Source organism: Acomys minous (genome assembly GCF_964271855.1).
Source record: "Acomys minous genome assembly, chromosome: 13".
NCBI lineage: Eukaryota > Metazoa > Chordata > Mammalia > Rodentia > Muridae > Acomys > Acomys minous.
Genome location: NC_140495.1, coordinates 15,157,112 through 15,184,464, shown reverse-complemented (window position 1 = coordinate 15,184,464; position 27,353 = coordinate 15,157,112). Strand labels below are relative to the sequence as shown.

General features: G+C 51.3%; 2 protein-coding genes across 7 annotated transcripts in view; both read left to right on the top strand.

Moving 5' to 3' along the window:
- Nucleotides 1-12,453, top strand: part of TRAIP (TRAF interacting protein) — a 31,549-nt gene extending 19,096 nt beyond the window's left edge. Inside the window, exons 6-15 of the mRNA XM_084752705.1 lie at nt 872-966; nt 1,446-1,559; nt 2,174-2,261; nt 2,755-2,844; nt 3,114-3,202; nt 8,784-8,933; nt 10,744-10,792; nt 11,474-11,623; nt 11,720-11,770; nt 11,928-12,453. Coding sequence (XP_084608831.1) covers nt 872-966; nt 1,446-1,559; nt 2,174-2,261; nt 2,755-2,844; nt 3,114-3,202; nt 8,784-8,933; nt 10,744-10,792; nt 11,474-11,623; nt 11,720-11,770; nt 11,928-12,050 — 999 coding nt within the window. The 3' untranslated portion in view covers nt 12,051-12,453. The remainder of the gene's footprint in view (nt 1-871; nt 967-1,445; nt 1,560-2,173; nt 2,262-2,754; nt 2,845-3,113; nt 3,203-8,783; nt 8,934-10,743; nt 10,793-11,473; nt 11,624-11,719; nt 11,771-11,927) is intronic.
- Nucleotides 12,454-18,371: 5,918 nt separating this feature from the next.
- UBA7 (ubiquitin like modifier activating enzyme 7) lies at nt 18,372-27,348 on the top strand. Of its 6 annotated transcripts, none has more exons than XM_084752616.1 (24): nt 18,372-18,569; nt 18,653-18,821; nt 18,905-18,991; nt 19,137-19,243; nt 19,716-19,806; nt 19,914-20,049; nt 20,142-20,239; nt 20,330-20,476; nt 20,929-21,099; nt 21,286-21,393; nt 21,532-21,612; nt 21,689-21,847; nt 22,091-22,262; nt 22,340-22,545; nt 22,645-22,709; nt 22,784-22,955; nt 23,029-23,103; nt 23,284-23,431; nt 24,152-24,234; nt 24,499-24,591; nt 24,679-24,870; nt 26,396-26,488; nt 26,560-26,660; nt 27,117-27,348. In XM_084752616.1, exons 1-24 carry the CDS (start codon nt 18,541-18,543, stop codon nt 27,244-27,246), a joined length of 2,913 nt encoding a protein of 970 aa, XP_084608742.1. In that variant the 5' UTR covers nt 18,372-18,540; the 3' UTR covers nt 27,247-27,348. The 6 variants fall into 6 exon arrangements, with proteins under 6 accessions (XP_084608742.1, XP_084608741.1, XP_084608740.1 ...); XM_084752615.1 differs by having other exon boundaries at nt 18,892-18,991; XM_084752614.1 differs by having other exon boundaries at nt 18,892-19,026; nt 20,145-20,239.
- Nucleotides 27,349-27,353: the final 5 nt, after the last annotated feature.

Genomic DNA, 27,353 nt, shown 5'->3' with positions numbered 1-27,353 from the left:
TCAGCCTGGGTTCGTGAGCCTCTTGCTCTCCGAGGGCAATGAGGCGATTGATCTGAACTCACGATTGATATTCTAGCCTCGTAGGCAGGAGCAGCCTTTGCTGGGTGCCATTCTCATGAACAGACAAGGCCCTAGGATATTCATTTTCTGTTCCTGCTTGGAGACTGAGCTGAATCACGTGGCCCAGCCAGTGGGAGGGAAGCAAACCAGTACTAGGTTGCAGCACAGTCTCTGGTGGCATCCCCAGGTCACAGGTGGAGTGGGGCAGCTCCTGGCTTGGCGCTCCCATCGTGATGCGTCTTGTCTATGTGTCTAGATGAGATACGAGCTTGTGCTCTTGACTTCTATGTGCAAGCTTGTGGCATGGGACCAGGACCACAGAACCGCGGCAGCCCACACTAGGCCTGAGCCACTAAGCTGTGCTGATAGCAAGGCACACCTCTGGGGGTGAGGAAGCAGCAGTCCTAAAGTCCCTTAGCAAAAAACCGTTGGCCAAGTGAGGGCTGTGGTTCAAAGCCTGTGTTGGATTCCCAGCACTTCACACTCAGAGCACAGAGAACAGGTCAGCATGAGGGGCCCTCAGCACTTTTACCTCCTGCTATTTGAAGATAAGTATTTATCAGCATCTTCAAAAGCTAGCCAAGTATGGAGGTACACTTCTGTAGTCCCAGCACTTGGGAAGTGGAGGCAGGAAGAGCAAGGGTTCATGGTCATCCTTGACTACATCATGAGTTCAGAGCCAACCTTCAGTACACGGTGAAACCCTGTCAGAACCGAAAACCAAACAAACAAAAGACACAGTACAGATAGCTCTCAGTGGCCGTGGTCCTGAGAAGCACCAAGATGAGGTATGGGTACGCTTGCTCTTCAGAAGCAGATGAAGTTCCTGGAGCAGCAGCAGGATGAGACCAAACAAGCCCAGGAGGAGGCCCGCCAACTCAAGAGCAAGATGAAAAGCATGGAGCGGTGAGTTTCTGTTTGAGTTCTGTGCTGTGTGTTCACACCCAGGGCCCCCGGGGAGGGGGTGTAATTCTCAGGACTGCAGCCGAAAATGGGTTTTGTTCACCTTTTGACTCGGGTTTCCAGGTGCCCATGGGCACAGATTTCCTTACTCTCTATAGGCCTTTCCCTTTTTATGGGGACTCTTGCTTCACCCCTTGTCTGCTTGCCTGTGGAGAGGTGGCCTGCCTGCCTTTCTCCCCAGGAGCCTCTCTACATGAAGTCTCTGACCTTGAAGTTCTCTGTTAGCGCCTGTTTCCGCAAAAGCATCTCTGGAGCTGAGCTGAGCTGAGCTGAGCTCTGCTGTGGAACCTTTCCTTGGGCACACCCACCTGCTAAAGCATCCTAGCAGCCCAGGCCGTTGCCATAGCAACGGCAGCAAAGGGAGGCAGACTAACCATCAGCCTCCAGATTTCAAATGCCGTGGGCCGGGAAATGTTTTTCAGAATTGAGCTCCTACTCCAGAGCCAGTGGTCTGAGGTGGAGGAGATGATCCAAGACGTGGGTGTGGGTCGATCAGCGGTGGAGCAGCTGGCTGTGTACTGCGTATCCCTCAAGAAGTATGTAAGCCGGGCCGCTAGACGATGAGTCCCTAGTCGTCTCTTGTAAAGCAGGTGGTGCAAAGGAGCAAGTTCTAGAACCAGATTGTCAGATCGTAAACTCCAGCTCTTAGGCCACTTCCGAGGCCCTCTGGCCTCTGTTTCCCCGAATGGAGATAGAGACATGCCTTAGAATTCCTGAGAGAACAGTATGAATTCTAAATGTTGTTTCTAAGGAGCTGGTGTAGCTCTGAGCTGTGAGCTCCCTCATGATGTCTGGAGTCTATTTCCCGCCAGCACTGTTACTGAGCCTGTCTGGCTTCCATAAGAAATCGCCCATATTCTTCATTATGGTGATATGAAGTTGGGAGGAAGGAGTCACCTGACTGAAAGCCAAGAGAATCCAAAATGCCTCCGTGTGGGGGTGTAGGGAGCCCCCTAGTGAGGCTGGATCTTCCTGCAGGTGCCAGACGCCTGGCTTTTGTTTCTCCACCTCATTACGTGCTCAGGGCCTGCCAGGGCCCACCTGGAGGGAGCCTGAGGCGCAGCTAAGGGTGTTGGTAAGGCCTCTGTTAGGTTGCTGCTATGGCTCAGGGTGTTCTGTTCTGTCACCTCTTCTCATGGCCACTCTGCAGAGAATATGAGAATCTGAAAGAGGCTCGGAAGGCCTCGGGGGAGCAGGCGGACAAGTTAAAGAAAGACTTGGCTTCCTCTAAGAGCAAGGTAACTGAAGGACCAACGGGGGAAGAAGGACACTGCCTCCTCTTTTGTCATGCTCACCTGGGTCCCTGAGCTAAGCCATCCAGCCTGATGCCACTGGGCTAGAGAAGGTGGGCCACAGACACTAATTACTGGTGTCTACTGTGTGTTGTCTCTGACACATCTTAGCTGGCTTGGATGTGAGGCTGCTCCAGAGGCCTGTTTTATACTCCATCCCAAAATGGAGAGTTCTTGGGCTGGCTGCTTTTACCTTCTATAGACTGCAATGTCCAGAGAGAAGAGTTTGCTCCCAGGCAGCCCTGCGTGTGTGTGTGTGTGTGTGTGTGTGTGTGTGTGTGTGTGTGTGTGTGTGTGTGTGTGTACATACATACATACCTGTGTATGCCTTGTTGAGCCTAGCTAGTCAGGAGCTCTGGGGTCTCCCCTGTGCCTTCAGTTTGGGTAGCTGCAGGTGGGGGCCAGACATGTGGCCCCACTGACTTGTCCTCTGTTATAGTTGAAGACTGTCTACACTGAGCTGGATCAGGCCAAGTTAGAGCTGAAGTCAGCCCAAAAGGACTTACAGAGTGCCGACAAGGAAATCACGGTGAGACTCCTAGCCTAATGAGAAGTAAGGGGACATGCGGGGTTTTCATGTGCCTCCAAGAGTAGGGCTGGGCTGTTTCTGCCTGGGAACCTGTGTCCCGGTCAGTGGTGGTGGTCCTTGGCTCTCTGTATCCTCCTGGGTCTGGGCGGTGGGTCAGGCCTGGTGCTGGGCAACCAGTCCTCGCTGTGGTCTCAGTAGCCTTCACATGGGCACTTATCCTCAGTGCCTCAGCCTTTCTCTCACGTTCCTCTCTCTCTCTTTCCTCCAAGAGCCTAAGAAAGAAGCTAATGATGTTGCAGGAAACCCTGAGCCTGCCTCTAGCATCCCGGGAGACTGTCAGCCGCCTGGTTTTTGAGAGGTTTGTTACCCTTCTGGGGTGATCCAGGGATCACCAGCTGAGCAAGCCTTCAGTCCTGGCTTTGGTGGGATACATGGTGTTTGTACGCCTTCTGGCCAGAGAACCAGCCAGACTCTAACTGGAAAGCAGCTTTGAGAGAGCTTGGCATCTGACAAGGAAAGGCAGAGAAGGCCATTGAGTAGTCTGAGGGTGGGGCAGGAGCAGTGCTGTCTTGGAGTTTCTCACCACGTGCATCTTCCTGCCCCCATTTCTGAAACAAACTTGAAAGTGCTCTCACTCTGAAATGACCCCCTCTCAGCCTGGTGGTGGGGGCGGCTCACGCCTTTAATCTCATCACTTGGGAGGCAGAGCCAGGCAGATCTCTGTGAGTTCGAGGCTGGCCTAGTCTATAGAGTGAGTTCCGGGACAGCCAGAGTCCAAAATAAATAAATAAAATAACTCGCTCTGGTTCAGGACTCTGTGCTTTAAGGCTGCCAGCAGAGGGAGCCAAAAGACCCAGGGATTGGTGTCCTGCCAGGAGCAAGCAATCTTTTACAGAAACAGGCTGGCTAAGACTATTCTCAAGGCTGTCTTCTGCCTGCTAGAGGACCCCAGCAGGGGAGCAAATTAAAAACATCTGCCTACAACCCAGACTTAAGCGCTTTTCAGCATATTTTGGCACATCAGCATGCCCCTCTCCCTTCCCGTGAAGCCACCCATTCGGTATCTCCCAGGACTCCATTTTGTTCCTGGGCCTGTGCCCTGACTTTCCACATCTCAGACCCTTAATGCTGTGTATTGGGACATCCATGGAGCTGGCTTAGGATTACGTGGTTTCTTAAGATCCTGCAGTGTCACAGCCAACCATAAGAGAACACTTCTTCCTACTTCCTTCCACCTTTGCTTCAGCTCTTTCCTCACTGAAGGTCCTATCTGGCCAGCCTCCTCAGCTAGATTATGTTGGGAACACACAAAAGAAACTTAATTTTAAGTACTACCATTTTGTTTTCAGACTCCATTTAATCACAGGGAGAAAGGTCCACTTAGATCCAACATCTCTGGTAGCACTTGAAGAGTGTGTGTGTGTGTGTGTGTGTGTGTGTGTGTGTGTGTGTGTGTGTGTGCGCGCGTATATGTGTGTGGTTGTGCAGGTGGAAGTCAGAGCACAATTTTGTGGAGTCTTTTCTCTCCTTTTACTTTTACCTGAGTTGAAGGGATCTAACTGAAGTTGCCAGACCCATGCAGCAGGCACCCTTACTCACGGAGCCATCTAGCCAGCTCATATTTTTTTTCCTCAGCATCTCTCTGTGGAACCAAAATTACCTGCCTGCTCTAGTTTAGGATGAGCTGAGACCTGTGGGACTATGGTGGATGTGTGATCTGCCATGAGGTGCAACATTGGGTTGATTCTGACAACCTAGTATGCCCCGCTCCTGATCCTTCCTCCCGCCACACCCTGCCATTGGCCATGACTTCTCTGAGGTCCCATGTAACATGAGGGCCTTGTCAAGAGCTCAACAGGTGTAGTATGCACCCTTGGGGAGATGACAGTCTCAGAAGCCGCAAGTTGTTTGTTTGGGTTTGGTTTTTGTTTTTGTTTTTTCCCCGAGACAGGGTTTCTCTGTGTAACCTTGGCTGTCCTGGACTCATTTTGTAGACCAGGCTGGCCTCTAACTCACAGCAATCCTCCTGCCTCTGTCTCCCGAGTGCTGGGATTAAAGGCGTGCACCACCACGCCCAGCTCAGAAGCCCTACGTTGTAATGAAAGCCTTAGAGCCCAAGCTGCCTCAAGGATGGGGATACACAGTCCATGACGGTGTTTCCCCCAGCTTCTAGTCGATGACCCTCAGGGTCTTGCCACACAGCTGTTCTCTGTGCCTGGCATTTACAGTAAGCAAACCACAAGCACATGGCCACCTCTAGGTTCCCAGGACTTTGCATACCTGTCTTTACTAATTTTCTTTACTACCCAGGCTTCTCTGGGCCCCATACTCCTGTAATAGGGACTGAGTGGCAGCTGCAGCCACCCCCTTCCCATCTCTTGAGCCTTGTTTCAGTGGGCTAGATTAGCTTGATCGGGGCAGCGGGTTATATGATAAAGCCCAGAGCCCACCAGGTATGCACGATATTATAGATCTGGTCAGGGACACCTGGGCGGAAGTGAGCCCGCTGCAAGCTCAGTAATCTTCGTACCAGAGCCTACATCTTACCCTGGCACTGAAGTACAGTTCTGGTCTCTCAAGTTAGGGGGACACAATATTAGTCAAACCTATTGAGTCCAAAGCCAGTTGGCTGCCCATCAAGTTGTATGCAGGATGACTGGATTCCTTTTCTTTTTCTTTGATTTTTGTTTGTTTGTTTTAAGATAGGGTTTCTCTGTGTATCCTTGACTGTCCTAGACTCACTCTGTAGACCAGGCTGGCCTCAAACTCACAGAGATCCACCTGCCTCTGGCTACTGAGTGCTGGGATTAAAGGCGTGCACCACCACTGCCCAGCTTGGATTCCTTTTCTTCACCAGGATTTTTCTAGGCATGAAAACCTGGGTGATAGGACTGCTACGTTTAGCATTAGCCCTTTTAACTTGGCGTAGTCTGCTCTGAGTTCCACGATCTTGGGCCCTGAGATCTCCGCTCTTAGCTGCTTGGGGCAGCCATTGCAGTTTTCTCTTCATTGCGAGCGCCTCTGGTTTCCTCCCTCGAGAACTGACTTGTTGCTGTGTGGTTTGGGAAGACTCTTAAACTTTCCTAATGTATATGAAATATATGGACACATTCATGAAACCAGCATTTAAACCCGAAGGAAGAGACCTCCAGGCAGAGAGGATGTTGAGTTCAAAGTCCCTGGGGCATTGCTAAGGTAGGCCAAGTCTCTGCACACCTTCATAAGTCAGCGTCATAGGTGCAGAGTTTATCCTAAGAACAGTAGAAACCATTGGAAATGTTTCTGGAAGAGAGCTCTGAGGGCCAACCCCATGTCTCTCATGTCATCCCATCATCTACCGATGATTCCTTGAACTGTTTCAGACTTCCTTAATGCCTCCCAGCCTTCACCTTGTGAATTCCGGCTTCTGTGTGAGGCTCCTGCTCCTCTGGGCATGTTCTCAGTATTCTGTGGAAGGCTCTGGGTGTTACTGGTGATGCCCGTCTCATTCGTTGTGGTGGGGTTGTTCTTTGCTTCTGTCTTTATTTTTTAGGAGCAGGATTGCAGTCCCAGGGAGGATTTTACTTTTTTTTTTACATTGGTGTTCTGCCATCATGTATGAGCGTGTTAGATCCCCTATAACTGGAATTTCAGACAGCTGTGAACCTGTCATGGGGGTGCTAGGATTTGAACCCCAGTCCTTTGGAAGAGCAGTCAGTGCTCTTAACCACTGAGCCATCTCTTCGGCTGTCATTTTATCTTTATCATTTTTGAGACAGGGTCTCATATAGTCCAGGCCGGTTCCAAACTCACTATGTAGCTGAGTATGACCTTGAACTCTTTATCTTCCATGCATGCTAGGATAGCGCTGTACCACCTGAACCATGTGCCCAGCCATGCTGCTGTTATTTTAGGGCAGCCTTAGGAGGTGGCCCTGCCTCTAGCCTTGCCAGACCTGGCCTTGCTTTTCAGCTTGTGAGGTCTCTCGCTCTTTCCTTCCCTCAGGGGTTTTGCCAAGCTGCACCATAGCCCTTTGCCCACTGGGGTGCAAATGAGAAGAAAGGAAGCTATAGAGGCGGTTTTAGGAGGACATTGCTCATGGGCCCAGAGGGCTGGTGAGATCGGGGAGACTTTCATTTAGTCTAGGACTAATAGGAGCTGAGTTCATGCAAAAGGTGTTGACAGCTCTATGCCACACAGATAACACATCTGCCTACGGCTTTGGCTCTGGCTTAGAACAGAGGGCTTTGAGTGTCTTGCCTCATTTCCTGAGGCCTCTGACATGAAGCTATATAAGTTGGCCATAGGTGAGTGTCTCAGAGGGGACAGAATCACTGAGTGCCTCAAGCCAAGCCTGCACTGCACTGAAGGAAAAACCACAGAATCCTAGGTGTGTGGAGGATAGGGTGCACCAAATCATGTGATTAAACACGCATATATATATTTTTGTTTTGTTTTTTGAGACAGGATCTCTCTGGCCATCCTGGAACTTACTGTAGACCAGGTTGGCCTCGAACTCACAGAGATCCACCTGCCTCTGCCTCTGCCTCCCAGAGATCTGGGATTACAGGCATGTGCCACTGTGCCCGGCCTAAAGTTATTCTTGAGAGCACCAAATAGTGTCTTCATCATGATCAATTCCTAAAGTACTAGACCACCACTAATATGCCATTTGTTGTGATAGTAGCAGCACCTCCCGTCCGTGTCACTCTGTGGTAGCATGTCTGAATGGCTTCTTGTACTGAATTCTGAGGAGTATGTGTGGTCAAGGGAAAATAGCCTATTCATTCGTTTGGTTTAATCTTTTTTTTTTTTTAAGATTTATTTATTTGTTATTATGTATACAGTGCTCTGCCTGCACATATACCTGCATGCCAGAACAGGGCACCAGATCTCATTATAGATGGTTGTGAGCCACCATGTGGTTGCTAGGAATTGAACTCAGAACCTCTGGAAGAGCAGCCAGTGCTCTTAACCTCTGGCCATCTCTCCAGCCCCCTCATTTGGTTTAACCTTTTCCCCACTGTACTTACTTTAAGTGTCTGTGCATGTATTGCATGGCATGCATGTACAGGTCAGAAGATAACTCGTGGGAGTCAGTTCTCGTCCACCATGTGGGTCCCGGGGATCCAACTCAGGCTGTTGGCCTTTTCCCACTGAACCACCTCACCAGCCCCTTTTTGAGTTTTGTTTTGTTTTTGCTTACCTCCTTTTACAGACTTTCAATGGTCATATGACTATGCAAAAGGTTGAAGCCTCTTGGCTTATTCTGTAGAGGTTAGGCCTCCCGCTGAGGTGACCCTAAGTCAGGGGTGGGTATTAGGAGCCCCTGGCACTGAACTGTCTCTCTTCTCTTTCTTCTTCTTCTTCTTCTTCTTCTTCTTCTTCTCCTCCTCCTCCTCCTCCTCCTCCTCTTCCTCCTCCTTCTTCCTCTTCCTCTTCCTCCTCCTCTTCCTTCTTCTTCAAGATTTATTATGTATTCAGTGTTCTGCCCGTATATACACCTGCATGCCAGAAGAGGGCAACAGATCTCATTATAGATGGTTGTGAGCCACCATGTGGGTGCTGGGAATTGAACTCAGGACCTTCAGAAGAGCAGCCAATGCTCTTAGCCTCTGAGCCATCTCTCCAGCCCCTCTTTTTAAAGTGTGTGTGTGTGTGTGTGTGTGTGTGTGTGTGTGTGTCTGTCTGTCTATGTGTATGTGCGCATGTGTGCATGTCGCATGGATATGTTTAGGTGCATGTGTACCACAGCATGCATGTGGCATGTGACAACTGGAGGGATTCACTTTTCTCCTTCTACCTTTTGGTTCTAAGGACTGAGCTCAGGGCTTCAGGCGTGGAAACAGCTGTTTTTTCCACCTGCGCCACCTCACTGGGCCAAGCTGAGTCCTTGAGGAGTTGTGATCTCTCTGGGTTGTCCCTGGAGTCCCAAGTAACAAGATTATCTCTACCTTCAGCCCAGCCCCTGTGGAGATGCTGAACCCACAGCTCCACCGGCCATCCTTCAGTGACGAGATTGACCTCAATGCTACCTTTGATGTAAAAACACCTCCAGTACTGTCCTCCAGCTCCCAACATGGCCACCCGAAGAAGCTGGAGAGGACACAGTGAGTGCTGGTCCCTGGCAGTGCCCAGAACCTGGAAGGGAGTAGCTAAGTCACCTGTGGGTCCTGCCCTGGTGGCTCTGAGTGGTTGGTGCAGCTACTTAGGTTAGGATTCAGCTTTGGGTCCAGCCATCTCATCTTCCTTGGCCTGGGTGCTCATTCTGTGTACACCCCTTCTGCTTTTTTCATTAATCCCCATCACCCTCAAGATGATGTACCACGTTCGAGTTAGGGAGAGTTTACACCCCAGTAGAGGAAGCCTGGGGAGGCGGGTATCCCAATACTTCGATGCCTGCCCACCAGAGTCCTGGTGTGGGGCTCCGAAGAGGTTCATGCTTAATGTAGGACCATCTCAAACCATGGTCCTGCCACCCAGGGAAATGTCCTATTTAAGTAGACAGGAGCAGCTGTGTGGCACTGTAAGGGGACAGGTGGGACCTGTTCTAGATGTGCAGTGGGACCAGGCACACCAGTGTAGGTCACATAGGCCTGAGCCACTTCATTAAGGGAATTCTTCTTACATTTTTAAAAATTACACTTATCTATTTCTGTGTAGGGGTGGCACATATGGCCATAAGAGGGCAGTTTGTGGGGGTTGGTTCTCTCCTTGCACCATGTGGGCACTAAGGATCAAAGTCAGGTTGACAGGCTGAACCTTCTTTGGTCCTGAGGAAAACTTAAGATGAGGCGTTGGATATAAGAGAAAGAAATTGCTATGTTAGACAGTGGTGGTGAAAGAGAACAAAAGGGCAAATCAGCTGCGCATCACTCTCCTGCTGCACAAGCCAGGCCTGGAAAGCCTTGAGTCGTGCAGGCTGCCGCAGAGAGCTTGTGCTCAGCTCCACCCTTTGGCTTCCTTCCAGTGCTTCTTCTTCAGCTGTCAAAATTGAGGTACAGGATAGGACTATAGCTTAGTGATAGAGTGTTTGCCTCCCATGTACAAGGCCATGGATCCAACCCCCAGTTCTGCAAAAAAGGAAGAGGGAGGGGACGAAGAGAAAAGAAACAGTGATTGCAGGCACATGGGGTTGCCAGGCTTGTAGACACTTCCACCATCTTCAGGAAGTGTGAGGGAGCACAGAATGTCCCTCACCTGGCTTAGCCTCACCAGAGCCAGACTTGTAACAAGTGGACAGCAGCCTTCCTATAGTCACCATGTGAGCTCCCTGCACAAGAGCAGAGGGGTCTGGAGTCAGCAGGCCCTGCTCCTACGCCATACTCATGATCCTCATGGCTTGAGAAGGTACCCCCACTAACGTTAGGCCCCTCTCCCACAGGAAAAATGCCAAGAGAGGGTTTCTAGCTGTGAGGGTCTCAGGATTTGGATGGAAATAGTGTGCAGCTCTGGCACTAAGAATAGAATCCATGACTGAGCTCCTGCTGTCTTCTGCCACAGGCCCTTCCTGCTCGAGGTCTGGGAATGCTCTGTAGGCTGCCTTGTCGGGTCTTACTGAGGGCTTTGTGGAGGTGACACCTCCAACACCCAAGCAGACAGAACGGAGCCTTTAAGAGGCTGTGAATGCACATCCACCTGTACATAGTCAGTTGGTGGGCCTCCTAGGCTGCGTAGAGACTAGAACATGGCGAGACGCCCAAGAACTTGGGGAGCACTGAAATGAAACCACACACTGAGACATTGGCCCATCCACCCCGACACGGTTCTTTTCAGCTGTTCACAGACTTGTTCTTGGGGTAGAGACAGCATAGCCTTGATGGTAGCATGCCACAAAGTGGCTCCTTTAAAGGACATGTGCCATGTCTGGCCCTCACCTTGCTTACTTGCCTCTTGCCTTCATGTCTCATCCTCTTACAGCTCTCCTGTGCAGGACGTCCTCAAGAAGATACCCAAAGTCTCCAAGCAGGTAAGGGCCAAGGCTTCCTCAAAGACATACAAGCACTTGCACAGCCCTTGCCAGAACCGACAGGAAAACCTACATGGCATGATACTTCATGCCTGTAATCCAGCATTCAAGAAGTGAAGGCAGATCCCAGCACAAGGGAGGCAGAGGCAGGCGGATCGCTGTGAGTTCGAGGCCAGACTGGTCTACAAAGCAAGTCCAGGACAGCCAAGGCTACACAGAGAAACCCTGTGTCGAAAAACCAGAAAAACACAGAGAGACCCTGTCTAAAAAGAGGAAAAAAAAAAAAAAAGGAAGAAAGAAAAAGAAAAAAAGAAAAGAAAAACTTGCCAGGCATGGTGGCACATGTCTTTAATCCCAGCACTTGGGAGGCAGAGGCAGGCGGATCGCTGTGAGTTCGAGGCCAGCCTGGTCTACAAAGCAAGTCCAGGACAGCCAGGGTTACACAGAGAAACCTTTTCTTGAAAAACTAAAAAAAGAAAAGAAAAAGAAAAACTATTTCTGAGAGTGCTAAGTATGGTCAGGTTCTCTCCCCTGGCCCAGGACGAAGACTCTTCCAAGCTACCCTCAGGACCCTAAGTCATTGTCCTCTGCTTCCTGTCTGAGGCATCGGATTTCCCTGACCTTTCATCGTCACTGCCCTGCGTCCTATACTTCTGTCTGACTCTGGCCTTACCCCAACAGGAGTGCCAGCTCTCACTGGGTGGCCAGCGCTGTGTAGGAGAGCCAGATGAAGAACTGGCCGGTGCCTTTCCTCTCTTCATCCGGAATGCTGTCTGGGGTCAGAAGCAACCCAACAGGACGACAGCAGAGTCCCATTGCAGCACAGATGTGGTGAGGGTGGTGGGTTTCCAGCCTCGGGTGGGCCAAGGGGGTCGGCTCCCCATCCATTCGTTATTATGAGTCACTCATCTCTTCCTTCTGCCCTAGGTAAGAATAGGCTTTGATGGACTTGGAGGACGAACAAAATTCATCCAGCCTGTATCCTTGTTCTATGGCCATGGCCTGACCTGAGCTTAGGGTTACACATCATGCCCTGCCCTCTGTCCCCAGGCTTCTTCCTGCCAGTGCCTGCGGCACCCTGCTCAGGTGTGTGCACTTCCTGCCCTTCACTTCGCTTCCTTGACATTGCTTCCAGATGGACACAGCCATAACCCGACCATTGCCTGTTAAGCTTAAGGCCAAAAGTAAACAGAAAGTGAAAAAAAAGACTGTGAATCCCTCCTCCCAGCCCAAGCTGGATACCTTCCTGTGTCAGTGAGTAGTGACCAGAGTCATGTCTCCGATTCGTGGGCCAAGACCTGGCCAAGCTGGGAGTGTTTTGGAAGATGGCACCTCTTCTTGGATCAGTGCAAGAGAGATACCCAGAAAATGCACTTCCTGTGTTTACTTTGCACTACACCACACTGGGTTTACTCTGCGAGCTGGCAGGGCCTGCTTCTTTCTGCAGGATTGTGCTTCTAGCTCCAGCCAGATGTGGCTGGGCTCCTTCTGTTTGTATAGAGCACGGCCACTTTTGACTCTGTGTGGATGGAGTACTGGAAGATTCCTGAGCAGGCCAGTCTGAGCTTCAGCCTGCCACCAGCTCATGGCTTGAAATGAGGGGTGAAAGGGAAAGGATGGGGAAGATTTCTGTGGAAAATAAAAAGGCATCTTTTCTTCAAGGCTCTGGATGTATACATTTGTACCAAGACTTTAGAAAATTGGTGTGACTTTCTAAAGCAGGAGTGTCACCTAGGCTTAGATCTCATTGTTTTACTTCCAGGGGCTTTCTTGGACCTGCCAGCAGATTTAAAAAAAAAAAAAAAAAAAAAAAAGGACACAGACATTATTATTTATAAAAGCTAAGGCACTATAGCTGGGCAGATTCTCAGCTATTCTAACCTGGGAAATCATGGCCTGTGTCCTTCCACATGGCCTGTTAGCTCTTTCTCACTCCCAGCACTTGTTCCTTCCCGTGTGACACCGACAATCTCCTCCCACCACCACCCCCATCTGATTATTCTCACAGAGACCCTGGAAGTCCCACCTTCGCTTTTTCTGCCTAAATATTGTTCATAAGCTCTTTATTAAGCCAATCAAAAGATGAGGGAGGAAGAGTGTTTACATAATATGAGGCAGGTGCTGAGCCATAAAAATACCAATACCAGAGCCGGGTGCGGTGGTTCACACCTTTAATCCCAGCACTCGGGAGGCAGAGGCAGGCAGATCACTGTGAGTTTGAGGCCAGCCTGGTCTACATAGTGAGTCCAGGACAGCCATGGTGACCCATAGAAACCCTGTCTCAAAAACCAACCAAACAAACAAACAAAAAAACCCAATAGCAAAGTCTGGACAGCACTCAGCTCTCTGCTGGTTTAGCAATCAACAATTGAATATACAGAGACATCCTTTCCACAGTGTGCAAAAGATTACGCCAAGAAGACATGGTGCTCTCATGGGGCACAGGAAGACTAGCAAGAGTGGCATCCCTGCAGTCTAATCTGTAAGCAAAGTGGGCGAACCCAGTGAGTTGCAGTTAGCTTCTAGGTCTTGGCTTCAGGGCACTTTCTCCTGGAGACTTTCCTTTATCGGCCACTCGCCTGGGTAAGACTTCCTAAGCTTCCGTTCACCTGTTTTGCTATCGCATCATCTGCTTTGTGCTGGAGACATCCAACCACTTGCTAGCTCTAGAGGAGCCTGGATCCATCTGGAGATGGGGATATTAGCCTTGGTTATGAGATGCTTGGCTTTGGTTGTCAACTTGACAATCTAGAATCACTTGGGAAGGGCCTCTCAATGAGGTCTAGAGTCGGTTGGCCTGTGGGCATGTCTGTGGAGGATTATCTGGTGTAGTGAAGACCAGCCCACTCTACACCATTCCCTACACAGAGAGGGTGTGAGCTCAGCTCAGTATGCATGCACTTTCTGTCTGCTCTTGCCTGAGGGACCCTCTGCTCCACTTTCTGCCTTGACTTCCCTGCAGTGACTGTAGCCTGAAACTTTAAGCTAAGATAAAAACGTTCTCTCCTAAATTGCTTTGTCAGGGTATTCTATCACAGCAACAGAAAAGTAACTTAGTTATGGATGTTGAGCCCACTCGGGGATGACGTGAGCCAGAGGCTTAGCGAGGGGAATGGAGACATAGAGGCTGGTTGCTAGCACGTGCAGAGTGGTCTTAGGTGAATCACCCTCTTCCTGTCATCTGTACGGTGGAGCAATAGGAAGTCAGGCTCCAGGCTAAGAAAAGGTACGTAAAGGAAACAAATGAGGTAGCCGGTGACTGATTCCACTCACACAGTGTGTAGAGTAGGTAAACTTGTAGAGACAAATACAACAGTGGCTAACAGTAGGACCTGCAGAGTTACTGCCTACTGCTGACTGTTTCTGTCTAGGTTGATAAATAGGAGCAGGGGGAGACTTAGAAATAGACAAAAATAAGGTTGCCCCTTCCCTCCTGAAAAAAAAGCTATGACCCATAAAAGTACATGGAAAGATAGTGTGTTTCTAGACAAGAAAGCTTAGTGGTTTTGTTTGGTTGGTTTTGGATTATGCCTGTGTGAGACAAAAGAGTTTGAGGTGGACTCATTGGGTAGCTCTGGCTGGCCTGGAACTCACAGAGATCCTTCTGCCTCTGCCTTCCAAATGCAAGCACCACAACACCCAGCGACTTCATTGTTTTGTTGGTTTTTCTAGACAGGGTTTCTCTGTGTAGCCTTGGCTGTCCTGGACTCTCTTTGTAGACCAGGCTGGCCTCGAACTCAAAGTGATCCACCTGCCTCTGTCTCCCAAGCGCTGGGATTAAAGGCGTGTGCCACCACACCCGGCTTCATAGTTTTTAGAGATCAGCTTTCCCATTTGTCTCGGGTATTTTGTCACAGTGATAGGAAGCCGAATAATATCAGGTCACTGAGGAAACTGCCTCTGGAAGGAAGCAATGGAGTCCAAGGGTTCCCTTGAGAGTAAGTTGTCATAGAAAGAGCAAGACTCACATGGCAAGCCATGGGTTCAGCTCCAGCATGAAGCCATGGCCAGTGCTACACATTAATACTCACATTACTTTAGAGGTGGAAGTGACTGTCATGTACATAATGAGTTCTAGGTCAGCCCAGAGTACATGAGATTCTGTCCCTAAGACAAAAACAAGCAACAACAACAGAATTTTTAAGAATATGGCTGGGATCTGAGATGAGCCATGCGTGGTGACGCATGCCTTTAATCCCAGGACTTGGAAGGCAAAGGCAGGCAGATCGCTGTGAGTTCGAGGCCAGCCTGGTCTACAAAGCAAGTCCAGTAAAGCCAAGGCTACACAGAGAAACCCAGTATCAAAAAAAAAAAAAAAAAAGCTAAGCCCTAAAAGAAATATCTACATCAGCCCTATCCATGGCTCAGGGAACAGCATGGAGAACAGGATGCAGTAACCTTAGAACGGAGGATGGAGTCTTTGCAGAACACTATCTTCTGCCCAGGACATGGCCGTTGCACTCTTGAACTCATAGTGGCTGTGGCCTGCTGTGAAGAGAATGTAATCGTGCCTTAGTCTAGGCCCAAGATGAAAACAATCTTGGCATGCTTGACCCCACTGAGACTTTGTCTCTACAAACTGATAAGCATCTTAGTATAGACTCAGAGGAAGCAAGTATAAGCCCAAGACAAAAGACGGTCGACTTTGGTCGGGACGTTGTATTGCAAAAAGGACCATGCATTTAGAGGAGGAGGGGAGAGAAGATTGGGGGACTGGAGGGGAGATGGGAAGTTCCAGCCCACAGTGCTGGGAGTTTCACAATTTGCTGCAGCGGTCTTGATGGAGATCTCCAAGTTTGGTCCACGGATGGTGCGGCTTCTTCTGTCAGATGGTCTGCTAAACTCCTTAGAATTATGCCAGGGGGATTGCAGCACAGAACTGATACCCAGAAGGTCTCATTCTTTATTTATTTATTTATTTATTTATTTATTTTGTTTTTTTCAAGACAGGCTTTCTCTGTGTAGCCTTGGCTGTCCTGAACTCGCTTTGTAGACCAGGTTGGCCTTGAACTCACAACGATCCGCCTGCCTCTGCCTCCCAAGCGCTGGGATTAAAGGCGTGCGCCACCACCGCCCAGCTCGAAGGAGGTCTCATTCTTGTTTCCCTTAATTTCCTTCCCCTCCTGTTTAGGGTAGTCGGGTTGTAAGGGAGGCACATGCCTTTAATGAATCCCTAATGAAGTAGAATCATTAAGGAGTCGGTGCCAACAAGTGGCGCTCAATGTGGGGCCCGGTGGGTTCTGTAATTTCTAATGGTGTGAGGGAAGAGCCAAATCTCGAGGATACAGAAATGCTGTTTCAGGTTATCAGCAAAATGGCAGCTGCTGTTGATAAACTTTCCTGCTTTATACGTAGAGGGAATTTTCTGTTTCTTCTTTGTCTTTTTATTGTATTTCATTCTTGGAAGGATTGGGAGAAAGAAAGGCTGATATAGAAAAACCAGAAGTGTCAGTATATTCTATCCTTTTGGGAAGAATTGCAGACTGAACAGCTGGAGAAAGTTCAGAAAGAAGGTGAAGGGCTGGGAAAGCAAAGAGCCCCTTTAGTAAAAAGGGGGTGAAGAAAGATGGAAAGAAGAAGATCAGGAAGGCAGACAGACAAAAAGGTCTTTGGAGAAAAACGTTCCGCTAGAGAACCCTCCAGAGCCACACAGACACCAGCTGCTTTTCCAGTTACTCTAAGGCATGTGCCTGCTCAAAACTGTGCTGAGGGTTATGATGAAATGGTGTGGCATCCAATAGATATATTGGATTTAAGACATTTTAAGGAATCTGTCATCAGGTGTGGAATGCATTTGGCTTTCCTTAAACAAATGTTAAATAACTGGGCCACGCAGCATAGACTTGTTCCCCAAGACTGGAAAAGTGCGGTTTCAGCGGTGTTAGAAATGGCACAAGAATTACAATGGGCACCGTGGTGGCGAAGTGAGGCCGTGAGACTAGAGCGAGATAAATGCTGATGAAGATCAATTGCCTGGTGAAGGGCGACATGCTGACTTAAGAGAACAAATTCAGTCTGAAGATAGTCACTGAACAACGTCGCGTTGCAGCCTTAAGCGCTTGGGGCATCGTAGAGGATCCTGGTAAGATAACCATTTGCTGCGGAGTTGCAAGGGTCTGCGGAAGCCTTCACAGAATTTTTGCAGAGACTGGGTACAGCCCTAGATAGAGCCATACCAGACTCTGAGACCGAACAGGCACTGAAACTGATCGTGGCAGATGAGAATGCAAACACTGAGGGGAAGAGGGCAATTAGACCGTTAAAGGAAAAGGAGCTCCACTAGATGACTGGGTAAGATAGACTGGAGGAGAAGGGAGAAGGAGGAGGCTTGCCGTCATGGGTTAGGTGGAGGAGAAGCACATGGCCCGCATGGATGGAGATGTGGCCCAGATGAAGAACATTAGCAAGTATTTGGGATTATGGATGGGAGGTAGCTTGATAGAAATTATTAGAAGCAGATGGCATGGGATTGGGGCAGGGATCCCATACCTGCCCCACTATAGGAAGTAGTTTAGGGCATTGATATCTGCCCTGCCCCAGGTTAACTAAGGCTATTTTAAAATATAACAGATGTCCGTGTCTTGATCGATTGCTAGCGGGTTAGAAAATACTGCCGTAATGATAATTATAGACCAAATAATAAACATTATTAGGCCTTACTGGTAATTTAACTGCAACAACCTGCACAAGATCTGTACACGATTTGGGCCTGTGAGCATTCTATCATGGAAGGGGCAGGGGCTCAGGAGCACTACCCCTCCAGGAGCCTGAGGCATTTTCTTTAGTTCTGTACCCATGGGCTCTGTACCCATTGGCTTCTGTAAATAACCTTTCACCCACCGTCCTTTAAGCAATTCCATGAAACTCACCAGAGTTACAAAAACCAAACAAGAGCCATGAAAGTCAAAGGGGAACTAGCTGGGAAGAGAAAAAGGAACAACAAGAGTGAGAGGAGGATGAAAGAGGCCATGGAGTGAATATGGTCAAAATATACACATGTAACTCCAGGTGTGGTGGCGCACGCCTTTAATCCCAGCACTCGGGAGGCAGAGGCAGGTGGATCACTGTGAGTTCTAGGCCAGCCTGGTCTACAAAGCGAGTCCAGGACAGCTAATGCTACACAGAGAAACTGTCTCGAAAAACAAAAATAAAAACAAAAACACAAAAGAAATGCACGTGTGAGAATGCCATAATAAAGCACATTGTTATATGTAATTAATATATGCTAATGGAAAAGCTCTCTCTCTCTCTCACACACACACACACACACACACACACACACACACACACAAACACCCAAGAACTGCACACAGCAACTCCCTGTGTTATTTTCACAACTTATTGTGACTCTACAATTATTTCAGAACAAAAGTTTTTCTTTTTTTAATATAAGGATTCACGTCTTCATTTTGTAGCTGCCCTGTGCTTCTCACTCTCTGGTCTGACTCAGAGATTTACTGCCCTCTTGTAATGTTGGGACTTATCCAGGAGATAAACCCCAATCGGCCTGTAGAGGGCCTGGCATCTGTCCTGTGTCATCGGGAATCCAGGAACCAACTGAGAGTCTAGTTTCACTTTTGGTTTCCTGACATTTCAGAGGAGCCAGAAAGAGAACTGTAACCAGCCGTAACCAGTGCTTCGGTGCTGGCACCTCTTTGCATCAGCTACAAGCCCTGTCCTGCCTCCTCCCCTTCTCCCAACAGCAGCTGGGAGCATTACAGCCCCGCTGTCCAGCCCCAGCAGGGAAGATGGATGAGGATCTATACTCAAGGCAGCTGTGAGTCTCGAGGTTGGCTACAAAGGCGGTTGCCTTCCAGACCTGTAGTCTCCAGTTGCCTGTCTCCTGCTTTTTGATCCCAGGTATGTACTGGGCCTGCCTGCCATGCAGAGGATCCAGGGAGCCAAAGTCTTGCTATGTGGCCTGCAGGGCCTGGGAGCTGAGGTGGCTAAGAACCTGGTCCTTACGGGTGTGGGCAGCCTCACCCTGTATGATCCCCATCTCGCCTGCTGGGCTGACCTGGCTGCTCAGGTAAGAGTTCTCTATGCTCGCTCCCAGAGCAGGGCCCAAGGGGAGTCTGTCTGCACCATTCTGTCCTTAGTTTTTCCTTTCAGAAGAGAGCTTGGGACAGAGCAGGGCTGAGGCCTCTCAAGCACGGTTGGCTCAGCTCAATGAAGATGTCCAGATCTCTGTGCACACAGGTGACATCACTGAGGACGTACTGCTGGGTTTCCAGGTGCTTACCCCAGCACCAACTTGCATGCCGGCCTCTGGCCGGCCTCCTGCCCCTGACAGTGGGGAAGATGGCGAGTGACTCGGCTCCTGCTGATCCCAGTGTCCATCTAGGTAGTGGTGCTGACTGACTCCAGGCTAGAGGAGCAGCTGAAGGTGGGACCCTTGTGCCACAAGCATGGCATCTACTTCCTGATGGCTGAAACCCGGGGCCTTGTGGGGTGAGGAGACTATCTGTATACCCCACCATATCTCTGCCAATAGTTGGTCCTGATGCCTTGCCCAGCTCTAAGCTTGTCCCTATGCTCCCCCACCTGGCCTCTATGTTTGTTTGTTTTTGTTTTGTTTTTTCAAGACAGGGTTTCTCTGCGAAGCCTTGGCTGTCCTAGACTCACTTTGTAGACCAGGCTGGCCTGGAACTCACAGTGATCCACCTGCCTCTGCCTCCTGCGAGTGCTGGGATTAAAGGCGTGTGCCATCCCTGCCCGGCTCACCTGGCCTCTTAATTCTGAGCTACAATCCCAACCTTGTTTCTCCACCTCAGCTTCCAGACCTGCTCTAGTTACCCTACGTGCCCAGATCATAAGCTCCGTGTCCCTCCTGGGGTTCCTTTTCCTCTGGGCCTGTCCTAGTGTCCCCTATCATTCCTCACAATGGACGAGCTTCCTCAATAACTCCCACCAACCATACCAGGCGGTTGTTCTGTGACTTTGGTGAGGACTTCACTGTTGAGGACCCTACAGAGGCAGAACCCGTGACAGCTGCCATCCAGGCCATCTCCCAGGTGGGTGCTGAGGATGTAGAGATTTACCTGATGGTGTCCAGAGAAAGGTGCCAGGGCCCCTGGGAGGCGGGTACAGGCACCCTGAGGTCAACCCATCTCTCAACCAGGGATCCCCCGGCATCGTCACTCTCAGTGGAGACACCAAGAGACAGTCCTTCTGTGATGGGGACTGGGTGATTTTCTCAGGCATTGAAGGCATGGTTGAACTCAACGGTCGTTCTCCACAGCCTGTCCGTGTGCAGAGTAAGCCTACCCTCCTCCAACCCCTGGCTCAAGGCCATGTGGGAAGTACTTATATTTAGGGATCATAGCTTACTAGCCTGGTTCTCACCCAGAAGACGGGTCCTTGGAGATTGAAGACACAACAACTTTCTCCTGTTATGTGAGAGGTGGGGTTGTCACCGAGGTCAAGAGACCCAAGTCTGTGAGGCATGTGAGTGCAAGCACATCTGAGGTGGGAGCACCTGGCTGCATGAAGGGGTGCAGAGCTGACCCTGAGCGGTGCAACCCCTGCCCCCTACAGAAACCCCTGGACATAGCTCTGCTTCAGCCCCATGTGGTGGCCCAGAACACTAAGGAAGTACAACACGCTCTCCGCCTGCATCAGGCCTTCCATGCACTGCACAGGTTCCAGCAACTTTATGGCCGGCTACCCAAGCCCTGGGATCCTGTGAGTGGCCCCACACTGCATGATACACAGCCTCTCTCTCGCTGGATCTCGCCCTTCAGATCCCACCTCAATGACCAAGTTTAAACCTAGAGGCAGATTCTGTACTCAAAAGCAGGAGACAAATAGTGGTACCTTACACTGGAGGTTGCGTCCGTAGATGCGCCGGGCCTAGAGCCTGGAGATACCTGCTCTCTCTCTCCATCCTTAAGTCATCACAGGCAGGTTTGGAAGTTGTGCTCATTTGGTGATGCCTCCAGTGCCTCTGGCTGGTGCTCAACAAACATCCTTTGGTAGCTCTTCCCTGCCTAGCAACCATGCCAGGTTTACCCATTTAGGATTCGGCTGCTTTCGTCAAACAGGGTAGATGGGTACCTGAAGGCTTTGAGCAGGGGGTCAGAATCAGGCTGGGGCTACTAGGTCCACATACGCTATGCCTGAGTGCTATCCCACAGGTTGATGCAGAGACCGTGGTGGGCCTGGCCCAGGACCTGGAGCCACTAGAAGGGACAAAAGAAGAGTCTCTGGATGAGGCTCTACTACGGACAGTTGCCCTGAGTAGTGCTGGAAGCATAAGCCCCATGGCAGCCATTCTGGGAGGAGTGGCTGCCCAGGAAGTCCTGAAGGTAGACACAGGTGGGAAAAGGGAGGGACTAGGGAAGTGGATGGGTTGGTGGATGTGCCAGAGGGCACCCGTACCCAGCAGCAGCCTGGAGCATTTTACCTCCCCAGCTGCAGCCCTCAGCTGGGATCCAAGGGGCGTAGGAATTAGGGGTTGGCAGAAACCCTCAGTGTGAAGTGCCCGCCCTTAGGCAATCTCCAGGAAGTTCATGCCCCTGGAGCAGTGGCTGTACTTTGACGCCCTTGAATGTCTTCCGGAAGATGAGAAGCTCCTTCCTAATGCTGCGGACTGTCATCCGGTGAGAACTGGGGGTGAGCTTGCTCAAAATCGGGGTTGAAGGAGAAACCTGAGAAATGTTCCTGAGGTTTAAATAACTCAGGGTAATGACTCACAGCACAGGCCATCAGGCATCACGGGCATCCTTTGTGTTCCCTAGAGAAACTGCAGATACGATGGGCAGATTGCTGTGTTTGGGACTGGTTTTCAGGAGAAACTGAGCTACCAAAACTACCTCTTGGTGAGCTGAGGGATGATGGTGGGAATGTCTTTGGGAAATCCAGGCGGCGTGCTCTGGATGAGACTCTTCCTGTCAGCAGGCGGGGGCTGGTGCTATTGGCTGTGAGCTGCTCAAAGGCTTTGCCCTAGTGGGCCTGGGAGTCAGGGCCAACGGAGGCGTGGCTGTTGCTGACATGGACCACATAGAGCGCTCCAACCTCAGCAGGCAGTTTCTCTTCAGGCCCCAGGACATTGGGGTGAGTGCTGGCCTGCCTTACACCCTCGTGTCTCAGGTTGCTCTCTCATAATGTTTTATTTTGTTTCATGGCAGGGTTTCTCTGGGTAGCCCTGGCTAGCTGTCCTGGGCTAGCATTGTGCACCAAGCTGGTCTTGAACTCACAGAGATCAGCCTGCCTGTGCCTCTGCCTCTGCTGGGATTAAAGGCGTGTGCCACCACCGCCAGGCTGTTGCTCCCTCATAATGTGCCCATCTCTTCCCAGAGGCCCAAGGCAGAGGTGGCCGCAGCAGCAGCCCAGCTCCTGAACCCAGACCTACAAGGTCGAGTGACCCCATATATGTACCCACTGGATCCCACCACTGAGTACATCTACGATGACAGCTTCTTCTCTAGGGTGGATGGTGTTGTTGCTGCTTTGGACAGCTTCCAGGCCCGTGAGTTCCTCCCTTAGAGCTGAGCCCCTTGCCCGAGACCCTGGCAGCCTCACTCCATACCCTATACCCTTTGCCAGGGCACTACGTTGCGGCACGATGCACCCACTATCTGAAGCCACTGCTGGAGGCGGGCACCCAGGGAACCTGGGGGAGTGCTTCAGTGTTTGTGCCATATGTGACGGAAGCCTACAAGGGCCCTGCCACAGCTGTAGCTTCAGAGGATGCTTCCTACCCTGTGTGTACCCTGCGGCACTTCCCCAGCACAGTCGAGCACAGTGTGCAGGCACGTATGTCTCATCCTCCCCATCTCAAGCCTCCGATGCAGATCTGTTATCTGTTCTTCGTCTAGTGCTCTGTCATCCTCCCCTCCCCTCCCCCGCAGTGGGCCCAGGATGAGTTCGAGGGACTCTTCAGACTGTCCGCAGAGACCATCAACTGCTACCAACGGTAAGGTTGGCAACAGAGGTAGGTCGGAAATCCAGGGACAGGGCTCAGCCGCAAACTTCCTGCTCTCTCTGCAGGACGTGCACTTCCCAGTTGGGCAAGGATAGGACCTTACTGCAGCGGGTGGTGGGTGTTCTAAGAATGCGCCCACAGACCTGGCAAGACTGTGTGGTGTGGGCTCTCGGCCAGTGGCAACTGTGCTTCCATGACAGCGTCGTAGAGCTGCTGAGACACTTCCCATCTGCTAAAGTAGGTAGTCAGTGGCTGGGCAGCTGATGGCTCCAGGAGCCCAGATGGAGCCCAGCAGCCTCGATTTCCTTAGGTGCTTAAGGACGGAACTCTGTTCTGGTCAGGATCCAAAAGGTGTCCACATCCCTTGCAATTCGACCCCAGCCAAGTGAGTGGAATCCTTGGGTCTGAGTCCCCTCCATCCTGTTGGGAGGCATGCAGGGATGCTAAAAGAGAGCCATGCTCGTCCTTGAGACAGGCAGGCATTGACACAGACCCACAAAAGGGTGATGCAGCCCAGGCCACGTATGTACCCATGACTCTGCTCCTGCTCTCTGCCTGGCTGTAGGACATGCATTTCCTCTATGTGCTGGCAGCTGCCAACCTGTATGCAGGGATGCATGGGCTGCCTGGCTCACAAGATCCGAGCGCACTCAGGGAGCTGCTAAAGCGGCTGCCGGAGCCCGATCGCATGCACCGGAACCTTTTCTCTGCTGGTGAGGTCCCAGCCTTGTACAGCCATCCCAGCCTTGCCCCTCCCCCCTTCAGCCTGTGCTCAGAAGGAAGATGGAGCCTAAAAGCCCTATAGCCAGCTTGCTTCCTCTCTCTGGTCCTCTTTGTTTGTTTGTTTGTTTGTTTGTTTTTTTAATACACATGAGTATTTTACCTACATGTATATCTGTATACCCACATGTGTGCCTGGTGCCCACAGAAGCAGGAAGAGGGCACTAATCCCCTAGAACTGGAGTTAAAGACAGTTGTGAGCTGCCACGTAAGTGCTAGGAATCGAACTGGAGTCCTTTACAAGAGCAATAAGTGCTCTTAACTGCTGAGCCACCTCCCTCCCACTCCCCTCTCCCCATGGTTCTTGCTTTGCTGCTTAGTTTATTTCCATCCTCTGGCCCCTCAGTGGGTCCTCTCTCTGTGGCCTAAAATGTGTCTCAGTTCTTTTGAGAGTCTTTAAAAATTAAAAAAAAAAAAAAAAAAAGGTTTGAAGAGTGCGCCTAGCCAGGTGAGGACAGAGCCACATAAGTGATCACAATAAAGAGTGAGGCTGCAAGGAAGTGGATTGCAGCCTCTGTTGTCAAGAGAGTCATTGATTAGATCAAGTGGCAGCAAATGGCAGGTTTGGCAGAGACCAAGAATGGACAGGAGGCTCTTGAATACCGGAAGCGGAAGCGAGCTAAGGACTGATCCCTTACCCTGCTCCTTCACAGGCCAGGAGCAGCTGAAGGAACTGCAGGGAATCCTGGGAGGCTGGAGCAAAGGCCCTCCCCTGAAGCCTGTGCTGTTTGGGAAGGTGGGGTCCCAAGTGGGGGGGGGGGATGAAGAACTGGGCTGGGGGAAGGGAAGGAAGGAGGGTAGTTTGAGGACCTGGGGTTTCCACCCATCAATGCCTTGGAAGCAGCTCACTCCCCTTAAAGCTCAGTCACACTGTGTGACAAAGGAGGGAGAGGGCAGATCCCCAACCACAGAGCTATAGGAAGACCTGTGAGCGGCATACAGTCGGCCATAGTGAGGGACACCACAGTGGTGTTAACACGACTGTGATCTGGGCCTGCAGGGTGATGACAGCAACTTCCACGTGGACTTTGTGGTAGCAGCGACTGACCTGCGATGTCAGAACTACGGGATCCTTCCAGTGAACTGTGCTCGGGTAACCCCACTGGGGCTCAGGCCTGGAAGTGAGGGCAAGATTTTGGCCCTAAACCTTGAGCCTAGACTAAATGCCCTGTCTTGACAGATCAAGCAAATCATGGGCCGGGTTATCCCAGCTATTGTCACCAGTACGGCAGTCGTGGCAGGCTTATTGGGTCTGGAGCTGTATAAGGTGGTAAGCGGGCCACGGCCCCTTGGTACTTTTCGTCACAGCTATCTGCACCTGGCTGAGAATTACTTCCTGCGTTCAGTGCCCTCCGGCCCAGCCATCCAGTCGGTGAGCCTCTGATACCCTTGGTGCCCGTTAGGCCTGAGTTTTCCCTTTTTCCACCCAAGCAAACGGTCCTCTCTCTAGCTGTAGGCTCTCTCTAGGCCCCAGACAATGGGGGAGTCCTCTAGACTCCATCCAGCCCCCTTCCTGCTATAGAGCCAGGCTGGGACCTGTCAGACACAGGAAACGGCCATCAGCTATGCCCCGCAACCCCCCTACAGTCCAGGGTCTGGGGGAGCTGCAGCTTTAACTCATTAGTGGAGTCAGACATCCCCCACAGCCCCCTCCTTTTCAATAATATCCTGGTGGGAGGGAGTAGGGAGGGGCTACTATAGACAGCACAGCCCCAGAAAGCTTCTAGCTTTCCTCTGTAGCCCTGTTCTCTCAAGCCAAGCTAAAGGGCACCAGGCTTGTTACCAGGACTGTGGGTCTCAGCCCTGTAGGAGAGTATGTTTATGCTCCAGACATGAGTACACCAAAGTCTGGGCCTCCTTGGTATGTGTACATGGAGGGATCAAGCTTGCACATCTGTGTGCCAGATGGGAGAGCAAGGATCTTCTTCAATGTGAATAAGTGCATGTGGCCACATATGTGGGTGTTGTTGGGTTTGTGTGTGTAGGTGTTCCAAGAAGGCAGGATGGCAGTGCCCCCAACTGGGTGCGCAGGCTCTGCTTCAGTTGGCATTTCCCTGAGGCACAGGAGAGGGGATAGAAGGAACGCCCTCACCAGGGGGGAGAGGACAGAGGTCACCAGCTAGCCTAGGGTCCCTCTGGACAAGTACACAGAGCGCTTTTGTGAGATGCCCCACTGCTAACCAGCACAGAGACTGCCTTTGTCCGTGGAATGGGGGGGGGTGGGTGGGTCACCTTGCCTCCAGCCTAGTCTCAGCTCAACCCTAGTACGCTTTCTGAGGGTTGGCAGGGCCCCTTTGTCCTGGACTCTGGGCGTCGGCTACATCTGTCCTCAGCTATAGGTACCAAAACTCTTGAACTGGCAAGAAGATGGGACAAGAATAAAAGCCTTTATAGACTGTATCCCTGTTAGCAGGGTTCCACCATCACCACGTCCTTGGTTTTTGCATGCCCGTGAGCAGTCCAAAGTCCCGTATGTAAGAAGGGGGGGGGTAGCACAAGCCATATCCCCAAGCTCCCAGCCTCCCCTCTGAGGAACAAGCAGCTTTATCGGAGACTGCAGCAACCCAGCTCTAGCTTCCTGAGGAAGGACACCCCCCACCCCCCCACCCCCCACCCCCCACCCCCCACCCCCCCCCTCCAACTGGCCTGTGTGATGGATGTCTGTTTCCCTGTACAGGGCCTCATAGCTCCATTTCCTGTGCTGGCCCCAGCCTGGGCAGGGAAGGGGCTGAGACTTTGGGCCCAGATCCCACCTTCCACCCCCCACTCCTTGGCTCCAGCTTCCTGTCTCTCTAGAGCAGCTCCTCCTTTCGGAAAAGCTGCTAGTAGTAACTGGGCCAGGGGTGGCTGGTTTCTGTGAGAAAGTCTCTTACCTCCCCGTCACCTCCACCCCACAGTTCCATCGCCTGAAATGGACCTGTTGGGACCGCCTGAAGGTGCCTGCCGGGCAGCCTGAGAGGACACTGGAGTCACTGCTGGCCCATATCCAGGTGTGCCCCGTGTCCACTCTGCCCCAGGCCCAGCCCAGCCCACTGGGTAGCTGATGCATGTCTCTTTCCAGGAGGAACACGGGCTGAAGGTAAAGAGGCTGCTGCATGGCCAGGCTCGGCTCTATTCTTCACAATGGCCCCCTGAAAAGCAGACTGAGCGCCTGCGCCTCAGGTGAGCCAGTGCTTGACCATAGCCAGGCCCTACCATGTCCCCGGATGTTGAGGATAGGTGACAACCTCTTTCTCAACCCCACTCTAGGCCCCTCACACCTTCGAGGAAGCATTCTTCCACCAAATGGAGCCACCAAATGGGCCTGGGAGTGGGGTGGGGCTAAAATTTGGGGAAGGGGACTTCAATAGCTGTCTGCTTGGCCAGCCCCCTTGGCTCCCCGTAGCCTGCCCAGCCCCCACTTCACAGCCTACTCTCAAGGGACCCACAACTTCCTGCCTTTTGCCTGCCCCACCAGCTGCTCCTAAAATAGTTTCAGATGTTTCCTGCCTTGAGCCACTCCTGCTCCGGGTTTGGGCTCTTGAGGGGCTCACCAGCACCCTCTAGTCCACACTTAGGTTGCCCTCTGTCTGTCTTGGCTCACCTACCAAATCTCCCTTAAACCCCCTGCCATACCAGGGTGACGGAACTGGTTCAGCAGGTGACCCGCAGGAAGCCCGAGCCTGGGCTGCGGGTTCTGGTGTTGGAGCTCAGCTGCGAGGGTGAGGATGATGAGACTGCCTTCCCGCCTCTGCATTATGAGCTATGACCTGTGACGGGGTAGCCACCACGCCACCACGAGCTCTGAATGAAATCCCTGCATCTTGAGCCCACAGCAGACGCTTCAACAATAAAAACTTGTTGAAGGCAAGCACG